At 50.7% G+C, this 12,743-nt stretch overlaps 1 protein-coding gene across 1 annotated transcript in view; it reads right to left on the reverse strand.

The window, feature by feature from the left end:
* The window catches only part of LOC147603620 (putative magnesium transporter NIPA4), a 34,118-nt gene extending 22,739 nt beyond the window's left edge, over window positions 1-11,379 (reverse strand). The window contains exon 1 of the mRNA XM_086795981.1: window positions 10,936-11,379. Within this exon, the coding sequence (XP_086652107.1) occupies window positions 10,936-11,110 (175 nt within the window). The 5' untranslated portion in view covers window positions 11,111-11,379. The remainder of the gene's footprint in view (window positions 1-10,935) is intronic.
* Between the last annotated feature and the right edge of the window lie 1,364 nt (window positions 11,380-12,743).

Below are 12,743 nucleotides of genomic sequence, written 5' to 3' on the forward strand. Positions count from 1 at the left end.
CGCACCCCACGTCACCAGCATCTCACCTGGTGAGCCTGCAAAAACCATCCTGAGAGCGCGCTGCCAGACCTGCTGTGCCTGTGGGCAATCCCATAAGCAGTGCCGCTACGACTCCTGTGCATGGCCGCACCGAGGGCAGGACGCTGGGTGTCTGCCAAAAGCTAGCCAAGCCCCCACAGCCAGTCCTCTATGCGCTATGAGCCAGAGAAAAAACGTCACCTTCCGGGGCCGGAAGCTGGCCCAAAGGCGCTGCCAGAAGTCCCTAAGAAAGGCAGGGGAGAGCCCCTGTCGCCGCCAATGCTCGGCCGCCGCCGGGGTGCTCGCTATCCTGTGCCTCTGAATCCGCCGCCCAGCCTCGCTGTGTACTGAAAAAAGGGGATGCCTGGGCTGGTAGGGGCCGAGTAGGGATCTCGCCAAAACCACTCACCTGGATCCCACTGAAGGCGAATAAGAGGCCTGCTGTCCCAAGCCCATAATCTCCAAGAACAGTCCTCCCCTATCGAGGCGGTGAGGGGTCTACATGCCACTGTCTCTGATGAAAGCCGACCACCCGCACCCTCTGAAGAATACAACCCTGGAGCCCATCCAAATCTAGTCGTGTCCTCTGAAGCTGGCCACCCTCTCCCACCTCGAAAGTGAGTGGGGCGACTCTCTCCGCTGTGCCGCAGACCGCTAGAAGGATTCTCATGCCAAGTAAAGACACCCATCCACTGTGGAGGTAGAGGGTCCTGTACTGGGGTCCGCCACTCCCGGGGATGGCCACCTCAATGTCCTGTCGCATCAACTCTCTGCCCCTCATCCCACTAAGTCTCCTCTCCTGAGCCTCTAGAGGCAGCTGCTGAAAACATATCCAGTCGTCTAGGGACTGGGCTGGGCCGGAGCTCAACGGGCCCCACGACACGTGAGACCGCGATCCAACCATATGGCCACTGGGAAGTCGAATCGAGGGGTTCCAGATCAATGGCTGCCTCAGGCGCTCCTCATGGATGCCCGGGGGAGTCTGGAAGAGTGACGGCCTCAGATGCGCCCAGGCCCTCAGAAGGCTAGCTGCAAAACGCTCCTCGAAGCCCAGGCCCACTCCTCTGGATCGCTGCTCTGTAAAGATCCACCTGATGCTGGGGGTCCAGGGGCCGCTAAGAGGAGGAGTGCGGCTGAGCATCCTGGAAACAAGAAACTCCTTCCACGGCTCAGCGCCTGGCAGGAGGCCACGAACTACCAACTTGCCAAGCAAAGCTCGGCTTTGGCAAATAGGATCAACAATGCCCAGGCCGCCTCTCTCCCTCGGCTGAGTGATCACAGCCCATGCCACCTTGGCCCCTGGCGGGCCACCCGTCACCACCGGCCTCTGCACCTGGCTAATGCACGCCCGAGAGAAGGCCCAGCAAGAAGTGATGTACCACATGGTAGCAAGCAGAACCTGGTTGGCCACAACTACTCGGCCAGCCAGAGATAAACGAGCGGTACTCCAATACAGAAGCTTCTTCCGAATGCTCAGAAGAAGGGGGGCTATCTGCTGCTCCGGAGATATGTCAATGCCCACATAGCATCCCAAATAACGCACTGTAGTGCCGGGGGGCAGCCACTGAAAACCATCAACTGGCCTCCAAGTCGGGGGGGGGGGGGGGGGGGGGGGGGGGGGGGGGGGGGGGGGCATAGAACTGACCACAACCCACACGACTTGTGCCACTTGATCAAAGCGCCCGAAGCTCTGCAAAACCTGTCCATGGCTGAGGCGAAGCGGCGGAGGTTCTCCTCACCTCCCTGAAGATAGACAGCAGTGTCATCCGCAAACTCCGAGTCTAGGAGCTCCTCCGAGGTGCGGATGGGAAGCTGGAGGCCCCGCAAACCTGTATCCTGTGCCGTCAAAAAAGTGCTCATGGCCTCCGCCACAAAAAGAAAAAGAAAGGGCGCCAAGGGGCACCCCTGCCGCACCGAGCACGAGAGCTGGAACCTCTCTCCGCGCACGCCCTGTATCAGCACCTGGCTATGAGCCGATGTGTAGAGTGCAAAGACCCCACGGATCCACTGAGGGGGGAAGCCCATCCTCTCCATAGTGCCTTCCAAGAAGGCCCAGTCCACCCGATCATATGCCTTCTCGAAGTCGAGAAGGAGCACTGCCAGATCCTCCTGCCGAAATCTAGCCAAAGCCGTAGCCTCCCAGAAAGAGAAAATGTTATCCACAATGCTCCTATCCTGGATGAAGCCTGTCTGCGTGGAGTGGATGATGTCCGGAAGGTGAGGCTGAAGCCGCCTGCTGATCGCCTTAGCTAGGACCTTGTAGGCCGTGCCTAGCAAGGTGATCGGTCTCCACTGTCTAATCTCCAGTCTGTCTCCTCCCTCTTTGGGGATCAAGTGAATCAACCCCTCTGCCATGCTGTCCGGCATGACTCCCGACTCCATAATCTCCTGGAATGCCAATCTGAAGCCCCTATGTAAGAGGCCCCAGTACCTCTGGAAGAAAGCCACTGAGAGACCGTCCTCTCCTGGGCATTTGCCCCGAGGTAATGCCTGAAGAGCCTCCTCCAGTTCCGTATCCGAGAAGGGGGAGAGAAGGGAGTGCTGCAAATGGGCCGGCACAACCGGTCTCGTGAAGCTCCAGACTGCCTCCCGAGCCTCTCTCACCCTGTCATCTGCTGGCTCAGCAGAGAGAAGATCCCTGTAAAAATCTGTGGCTATCGCCCGAACCCTGGGGGGATCCACCACAACCTGGCCATCAGCCTGCCGAAGACGCCTGAGACCCTCTCGTCTGAAGCGAGGCCCTGTCGCCTCAAAGAAATCTCGAGTCACTCTGTCTCCAGCCTATGTCCAAAAAGAAGCCCGAGCATGGAATCGGAACTCCACCCTCCTCTCCTCGATGGATCTGATCTCAGTGCGAGCTGACTCCATCTGCTCTGAGATCCAAGGGCTCGTAGGATCCCTCTCCTGGAGTCTCTGGAGGGACGCTAGACTCCTCCATAGGCTCCTCTCCTGCTCTCTGAAGACAGCCTGTCTGAGCATCCGACTGAACTCCTGCAAGCCACTGGCAAGATCGCTGGCTGCCGAACCTCTCCTGAACTGCAGCTCCTGCCAGACCTGCTCAACTCTGATCGCAATCTCGGGCTCCTCTATGAGACAATCTGGAATCCGGACGCTCTGGCCCCCGCTCTCCTCTCGTAGGGTCCTCGATCTGGAGAAGCACTGGAAAGTGGTCTGAAAACGAGGAGCCTGCAAGTATGCCCACAGTGCCACCTCTATCACAAGCCCACTCATCAATGTAAAACCTGTCGATGCGGGAAAGGTTAACTCATGTGGCCCGTCTATCCGAGCGCGAGAAAGATAGACTCCCCTGCAACCTGCCAAACTCCGGGAGAGTCCACGGATCCTGGCCTCTCACCTGCAGCACTAGTTCCTCCCAGGCAACGAGCTCCGGCCCATGAATGGTCTCCTCGCGGTGTATCAGATGTCCTCCAGAAAGACAAGGGAGGAGGATCGTCTTCGGGAGGGACTCTGGTGACGGAACCACAACACGAATGGCCGGGAGTCCTGCTGCCCGAGCAGTCACTGAAGCCGCTGTCTGAGGCGTCTCCACCACCTGCCCGAACGCCTTGCCAATGGATGACAAGAGGGGCAAGTACTCCCTACGGAGTCCAGGAAAGCAGATAGTGAGGGGAAACTTGTCGCGCCTGCTAGCGGGTCAGAAGCGGGGTCGAAACCATGAGTCCATCGCGCCAAGAACGCCCGGGATGAGCGGAGGGCAATGGGGCTCCGAGCCAGCACCATCTGAGCTGCCTGGGGGGACTCGAAATCCACCTGGTAGTAGCCACGTCCCAAAAAATCTACGCTGACGATCTTGGCGGGCACGCCAACAAGGCTGCCTTGCAGAAGGTCGCGAAGCTCTCTCCGCATATCGGACGGCTACCCACTATCTTGCAGACCAAGGAGGAGGCCTCAAGAGCGGATACTGTGGAAACAAACAACTGAAGATCTTCAGCTGTGAACTCCAGACGGAGACCGGAATCGGCAGGGGTAGTCGGAGCGGCTTCCATGGAGTCCTCCAGAGGGAAAAGGCCAGAAACCGGGGTCACCAACGGGAGGGACACAGCCCTGCGAGGAAAAGGAGAGGCAGAGGGCTACAGGATAGCGGGGGCGGGGCGGCGAGGGGGGGGAGGGGGGAGCTGAGGCGGGGGGGAGCTAGCGGTGGGGGGAGGGGCGAGACGGAAGGAGAGGAGAGAGAGAAGGCGGAGGGGAAGAGACGCGCAGCGGAGGAGAAGGCGGAGGGGGGAGAGGTGGCGGGGGAGAGAAGAGAGGCGGAGGAGAAGGAGGCGAGGGGAGTAGAGAGGCGGGGGAAGAGATGTCGGGGGAAGGAAGCAAGCGGGGGGGGGGGGGGGGGATGGCGGGGAAGGCAGCGTGGAAGGAGGCGGAGGAGGAGAAGGCGGGGGGGAAAGAAGGCGGGGGAGGACACGAGGAAGGAGGCGGGGGAGTGATGGCGGGGGAGGATGCGAGGCAGAAGGCGGGGGAGAGATGGCGAGGACGGGCGCAATGAAGGAGGCGGGGAGAGGACGGAGGAGAAAGCGGGGGACTGGCGGGGGGGAGAGGGGGGCGCGACGGTGAGAAACAGCGGGGGGGGGGGGGGGGGGGGGGAGAGGCGGAGCTCACAGGCGAAGTCGTCAGTCTAGATTGCTTTTTTCTTGCTTGAAAGGAACCACCTCAGTGTTGTATCTGACTGTACAGACCTGAAAAACTGCACTGTACCAGTCCGTACTTGCCACGTGTCACTGTACTTTGCTAGCAAGCCTTACACCCATGTATATCCCGCAGGACCCACGACTGATGGTACAACATGAGCATATGAAAGCATTCAATGCATCTAAACTATACATCCACTAAGTACTTCCCACATATGTCCATCTTGATGCTTTACACACTCTACACATGGCCATCCCGCAAGAGTCACAACTAGTGGTACACCATGAACATAGTAAAGTACCTGATGTATCATACCAATATACATACATCACACCACACAATCCAGAGTATTACCCAAGCTCAGGTTGCTGTAGACTTTGAGCTCAACCAAACCATGCCATTCCAAAGGAGACCAACTCCACAAATAGCATCATCTCAATATCCAATTGACCAATCCAGTGGTCAAGAACAGCCAGAACAATATGACAAAGATCAATGTCCCAATCTTCCTCAATCATACCTTAGTTCCAAAGGCAAAAACCATCCATAGTTGTAGTTATAGTTCATGGTGCGGCCGACTGTGAACCATACCCAACTTTACCATCTCATGTGACTAGTACACAATATCGTAGAAGTCCCATAAGCAGATGTATTGTCAGCCTCCAGTACCTTCAAGTGAATACAAAGATGTCACCAAGCAACTTCTAGATGAAAACTGAGCCTATCTGTAATAACAAGGGAGCGGAGGTGCTACCCCCCTCTCGAGCATCAGGCAATGCTCTAGACCCTAGCTCTGCTGAACCTGAATGAACAGTAGCAAGAGTCGGCTCCAACTCTAAAGGCGTCAAGACAAAGCTGCAATACCTGAGGTGAATCTACTAAGTCACCCTCCTCCATCCACTTCGCATCCATCGGTGAATAGTTCTTGAACTTCACAGGATAGCGATGGGAAACTTCACCTTGTACCTTTCTTTCCTTGTGTGTGTGCCAGTATCTGCTCGGGAATAAGAACCTCATCAAGTTCCTCTGCTTCCATCTGAGCCTCATCTGATACATCCACAGGCACCCATAACCTGCTTGCACTCCACCCAAGTGGTAAGCACAAGTCCCAATGAAGCATAGTAGATCACCACTACTAAACATAGAAAGAAGCTGCTTCCGAACCCATGAAGTCTTTGTGAAGATATCATTGGTGACAAAGTGTCAAAAGCCATAGCCTTCAACCTATCTCTTGCACCATAACGCTTCAACTGCTTCTTGTTCCTGGCTGACTACTTCCTGTCCTTGGTGTCTTTTCTCCTGAGCTTCATCTTTAGCTTTTGCTCTTCACCTCATATAGGCAAAGACTTACAATCCTGCACTGTCTCCTGCACTTCCTTTTCACTTTCCACATGTTGAAGCTTTTGATGTGACTCTCATGAGACAACCATGAGCTCGCCTTGGCCCCTTCGGAAAGTTGGCGATTGTCTCAACCAAAGCAACCACAGACTCGCCTCCTTGAGAAAGTCGACGATATCCCGGTGATGGAACCATGAAACCGGCCTTCAGAAATCTGACGGGCGGTGGAACAAACTCTCACACAAAATACTTCATCACCCATGAGAACCTGGAAAAGGAAAACAAACAGGGAAGCTAGAATGCTCCTGCAAATAGTACAAGGACACCGATTGGCCCCAAAACGCAGTGGCGCCCCTTGCGGTATTTCTTTACTTGATCAAAAAGGAGTACAAAGTACAACTCGTCGAATCCTTTACCAATAGGATCCCTTTTGGCTTTTTACCCAAAACTTTCCAAATAAGAACTCTTGTTACTACAGCAAAGCATTCCATAGAGAAGGCACACCTGTACGACACCTCCCTGCTTGAAAAGGTCTTCTCCATCTCAACTATGGATCTCACGAACCCTTTCCCAGACCGCAGTAGGGCTGTATCAAACCATATGTCCTTCCTATAGTCACAGCCTACGTGTAACCTTGAGAAAACGAGAACCTGTTCACATGAATCCAAAGACATGCTTTCCTCACGAAACCAAAGACCTGTATCTGATAAACCATAGATATGTATCCATAAACCATAGGCCTGTATCCCCGATACCAAAGTCCTGTCTCCTCTCGAAGGATCCATGTCCTGTTTCCATAAGAAACCCACAGATACACCATCCAATCACGGTGCCAAAAACCTAGAGAGAGAAAGATAGAGGACGTGTCAAGCCATCCCTGAATACACATAAGTCCAAGTTGAAGAGCAACAACACATCTCTTCCAAGAACAACTTCCTGTGCATATATAGCCTGATCCTGTATCCTAATCTCGTAAACAAGGCCTGCAATCCATGATACCAAAGTTCGCTTGCCTGGCTGCTTCCACACATGCATGAAACCTGCTCCACGACCACTAGTACCTGGTCAAATTCATTGTTGTGTGCCCATCCTTTGCACCGCTTTCCCACACCTGGCGTCCATTTGACTGCCCAACTAACTGTCCACCTAACTGATAGCTAGCCTGGCTGTCCACCTATCTGGTCACTGGATGCTGGCAGCCCATGCATATAGCACTCCTGATATCCATGCGCTGGCAGCAATCCATCTGGCACCAATAGCAGCATCACCCTGTGGCGGCGGCAGCAGCAGCACTTGGCGGCGGCACTGCCCGCCAGCAGTAGTCCGTGCGCACAAGTGCAGCAGCACCCGACGGAGGTGGCAGCAGTGGCGGCGGCGGCGGCACTGCCCGCCAGCAGTAGTCCGTGCGCGCAAGTGCAGCAGCACCCGACGGAGGTGGCAGCAGTACCCAGCAGCAACGGCAGGAACCGCAACCACGTTGCGCAACGTGGTTGCACCTGGCGGCAGCAACACCCAACAGCAGTAGCAGTTTCTGGCGGCGGCAGCAGCTCTTGGCGGCGGCGGCAACTCTTGGTGGCGGCGGCAGTGGCAGCTCCTGGCAGTGGCAGCACCCAGCGTAAGCCATCCGACGACCTCCACACGGCCCCCTTCCTCTACAGCTCGCCACCCTTTATAAAGATGTGATTCTGCTTTCTCAAAAATGCCAAAAGCAACTTTAGCAAAAACGCATGCCTCAAAAATAATAAGATTTTTTTTAAAGCCTTCAAAGGTTACTAAACCTTATAAACTTAAAATCTCTTTTGTCTCCTTTCACACTTGGGCTGGCCACTAACATGGGTTTCCTTTTCACATTCAGCTGATGCCTGTCCACACTGTGCGTCCTGTGCCTGTGCCCGTGCCCATGCCCACCTGCTTGTTGTCCAGAGGGAAAAACACAGGGTCGTAACATTATTTGTCAGTTACCAGCTTTAGGGGCCTATCTTGTTCCCACACATAGAACAAGCCAACTTATCTAGAATACAAGTACAAAGTCCCAGAAGATATCACATGCCCATGAATTCCCATGAGCTCATGAAATCATAAAAGCATAGAAGAATGTCTTCAATCTCCAAATCTCTCATGAGAACCTGTCGAGGTTTGGACGGCGGCCAAGAGATGGCAGCCAAAAGGATATCCATAAACTCCACCTGGCGCATGGCATGAATAAGGCCACCTGGCCTCAAGCCAAAAATTAACAGCAAGGCATAGGAACCAGCCCCAAGGGAACGGCCAAGATGTCATCCACCCAGGAACCACAAAAGCACCCACAAGTACATTCATATGCAATCCCCATGTCAGCAGCACAAACAGGTACGGTTGCTATGGGAATGAGGCAGCACAGCAAGTACAGCCAGCCAGTACGAATCAAGTAGAACAATCTGGTATAACCATCTGGTACGACACCCTTGGACAGCATGTACTCCAAGTACAGATGATAAAACATGTACAAGCAGAGAGTACAAGGGGTACAAGTGGTACACATTGAATGGAGAGTAGAAGGTAGCAGTACAAGGCATGGCTACCACCAACAGCAAGCATAAGATTACCATGACCTCCAATCAGCAAAACAGGCCATATAGAAGGGTGCGGACTGTAGCACAGTGTACGGACAGCAATCGGCAACAGGGTGTAGGCAAACTTGCAAATCGACAATCTCCAGCGGCCTAGCAGCACGGACAGATGCTCTCAGCTGTACAGTAGTGATGACGAGGCAATACGGCCTTCCATACACTGTATGAACTCCGCAAGGCGCTCTTCAGGTGAAGTGGCCATGATGATTGCCCTGCGTGCAGACAAAAACAATTTCACATACATACATACATACATACATACATACATATATATATATATATATATATATATATATATATATATATATATATATATATATATATATATATATATTTGTGCTGGCTTTTTGTGTTAATTTCTTGCATGCTTTTCTTGGCCACCCTTTTGTTCTTGACATGCTTTTCCCCAAATTTTACAAAGCTTAAGGTTCAATCCATAATGAATATGCATTGTCCAAAATCTTCCGTACAAACTATTGCTATATGCAAGACCTATGCAGTGAACCCTAATGCCTATAGATCTAATGCAAACAGTTGTTCCAAACCTTGAACGCATCCCTTAATGCAATCTGGGATGAGAACACTAATAGAAGTAGATGCTATGCAAACCTATCTACATGCATACAAAAAGGTTACTTCTATGAATCGGCTGTCCCACTAAGAAACGCTCAAGAACTGGCGTCTGGAGGTACTTAATTCGCTACTTGCTGCCAAGAAATTCGGGCATTGCAAACTCAGTGCCTATTTACATTTGGTCGTGGGTTCGTGCATGCCAACCATAGTTTCTCATATGCATTTGTTACTCAGATAAATGCCATAGAAGAGTTAAGGAAAGGAGCCCATGTTGCTAACCCTATTGCTAAATGGGCAAAAGGGGGCTGTGAAAGCAGTGGAGAATGCAGCATGCCCGGACTTATGAGAGAGTGGGGTGGAGAACAAAAGAGCAGAGGTAGCAGATGGTCTATGTGTATGTGGGATGAGGCTCCCCCACTTGTCTTGTAAGAGAAAGAGCAAGCAGACAGCCGATGGCCTGAGGAAGACCATGGCAGAAAGTGTGTGCCCAAGTCGGTCCTGATTTCAGCCAATCCCCGCTTGTACAAAACAATCCAAGTAGGAACAGGCACAAGTAGGAGCAGGCACACATGTGGGCAGTGTGCTCAGATTGAGGAGAACTAGGCCTTTCGTGAAATAATGCAAAGGGAATGCACTCATATGTCTCCCCTTTTTACAAAGAATAGCCAGCCAAGGAAGGCCGTCAGGTTCTATAGAGCAGGTGAACCATGCTAAATAGCCAACCCTAAGAGCAACAAATTTGATTCAGCCCCAATGTCATGTGCATGCCTTTAACCTGGATGCACATTGACATGGATCTTCCTTGCAGCTGCCTCTCAGGCAAGATTAGGGGCAGAATATGATCTGATTTGGGCAGTTTTGACAGACCAATAGGTGCCCGGAGGCCTAGGACATGGACCCATGGTTGGGACACAAGTTTGGCACAATATGAACATGTTTTATGGTAGTTATTGACGATGTTTTATGACCTGAAAATGCATGGCCGACCAGAATGCAACTTACCATCAAATCTCTATATAAAGGAGGTCAAGGTGGATGTGAGCTCCACACCCTGCTTCTTGGCAATATGCCCCCTCAGATCTAGCCAATGTGAACTGGTGAGATGAGTGACAGCTGCCATGCCAAAGCCCAGATGTGATCCCCCCTGTACACCACTCTGCTTCTTCTACCATAATGAATTATGAAATGTATTGTGTCAAGTCCATGTCGCTATTGAGAAGTTGTTAATGAAGGCCAAGTTGTTGGTCTACTCAATATCCCATCCAACAGATGTGTCACTGCCCGGAGAGACTCTCAGATGCAAAAGGTAATGCAACTGAGCACTCTACGAGAATGATGGATGTTATGGGATACCATCATGTCTGCATATGCTATGTGTTATTCCTTGAAGTGATGGGGCCCAATCTATACACATCTAGGCCTACGTTTTTTGAAATAGAAGCCATGCTATCCCTATCCTACATGGCAATCCTGCGACTACTTGTGTCTTGTGTCTCAGTCAAGAAGCAGTCCCCCATAACACAAGGAGATCTGTCTCCGTTTGACCCCTGATAAAAATGGGGGTCATGGTGGGCCAATGTTACGATGAGTCAACAGAATTAGGTAGTCAAAAAGCTTGATCTCTTTACTGATTGTACAAATAGTGAGGCCAAGATCAAGATCAAGATCAACTAACGTATGCAGTAATCTACACAGGGATAAATGAGAAAACTGCATTAAACATGCAAAGATTAGGGTTTTTAGGAGTCACCTGCCCTGAGATTGGAGGAGCCAGCTTTCTTGAGTCCCTTTTTCTTGACGATGAAACTGGCGCCAATGAAGAGGCTTGAAGAGAGGGCTAGAATAAGCCCTTTGACATTGTCAGAGGACATGTACATGAAGGAAGAAGAAGAAGCAGCACCATCGCCTCTAGAAGCTTCTGCCATCTCTAGTACTACCGAATCCGATGTCTGAGTGCCCAATTACCCTTCTTAACGAATTGGATTAACCACTAATCCACTTCTGTAATCTAACCATCGCCAGCACGGGCAAAGATTTCTGCGTGTTAGGAGGCCCAATTACCGCCCGCGAGAAATCTTTAATATCGGATTGTGTCGGCGTTTGTTGTGTTCTGCACAATCAAGATCAAAGGCAAAGAAACGTGACTGATCCAGTCGTGCAAAGACGAAGAATTTCACCCAAGCATGCAAAAGAGGCATAGCAACACCCCTCAATATATATATATAATATATATTGTCATGTAATTGACAATTGATTTAAAACTCAACCAAAAGCAATCCTCAAATTCAACGTGGAATAAGTCACCTTGGCTCTTCTGATACTCATAAAACCAAGAATAATTTAGATATTGATTGTTGTATGTTTGGTTTGACTAATGATACATATGCCTAGTGCCATTAGTAGGTCCCTAAAACATGCAAGATCTCTTGGAGCCCCCCCTTCAAGATCTTGGCCCCAATTTAGTGCTTCCTTGTTGAAGTGGAGTGTGGAGTAGAATGGGCGATTGCAACAAAAAATCTCTCGCCTTGCCTATATTACATGGTTGCACATGGAGGACTTGGGGACAACATACCCACTTTGAAACCCCACAATCAGTAGTGTCCTTAAAGATGGACATCCTATCCTAGTGCAAGGTAAGATTATTAAATTTGATGTGTGGTTTGAGAGTGTGCCATCTTGCTTGTGTTAGAAGCTATTGGTTTGTGTATGGCCCACGGATATGCATGTGCATGTGGGGCAAATCCCTCAAATCTCAACAACCCCAAAACAATAGAGAGCTCACAAACAAAAGGGGACACTGATGCACAATTGCCTTTGGTAACTCGCTGCGAAGCAACTTTACCAATCCCTAATGTTGCCAACATTCTTTAATCCACTTTTCAAAAATGTGGGGTCATTTACAGTGGACTTTGCACCATGGTTATAAGTTTAAGTTTAATAAATTTAGAAGAAAAGAACATCCACAATAGGCAAGATACTAAGAGATTTCCTTTTCTTTGTGATATCACAAATATTACAAAGAATTTGGTACACGATAATGATGCTCGATGTGCACATGTATGATGTGAGCAAAAGGTTGATAGTGTCTCCTTCTACCAAGAGTTTGAACGGCACTTCGAAACATCATTTATTCTTGGCATTCAAAGTAAGCATAAGGTTTTTAGTGAATATGGAAACATTGGGATCATATCTATCGGACTCAATGTTTTGTCTAATGAGTAATTCCACATCGCATCTAGTTTGCTAAATGGACAAGAGTGTTTGTGCGTGCTCTCTACACAACATTCGTGTTTGGATTGGCAGCATAGGAATGGGGTCATGGGCCCCCCACACACACACCCTCTCCCCTAAGGTCCTAAGTTACATGGGTTATCATGTCATCTACTAAAGAAGAAAAAATCACACAAGGGTTAAATGCTTTGAGGAAAAGAGTGCTTTGTAATAAGACATGGGACCCAAACATGTTCTTAGTCCGTGATGCAAAAGCGAAAATCAATGCTACCTTAAAATTCAATCGGTAACTTGTAGCACATTTTTCTTTGCATAATTAGGATTTAA

The sequence above is a fragment of the Cibotium barometz genome, chromosome 63 (assembly GCF_041138505.1).
Source record: "Cibotium barometz isolate CiBa-2024 chromosome 63, ASM4113850v1, whole genome shotgun sequence".
NCBI classification, from domain to species: Eukaryota; Viridiplantae; Streptophyta; class Polypodiopsida; order Cyatheales; family Cibotiaceae; genus Cibotium; species Cibotium barometz.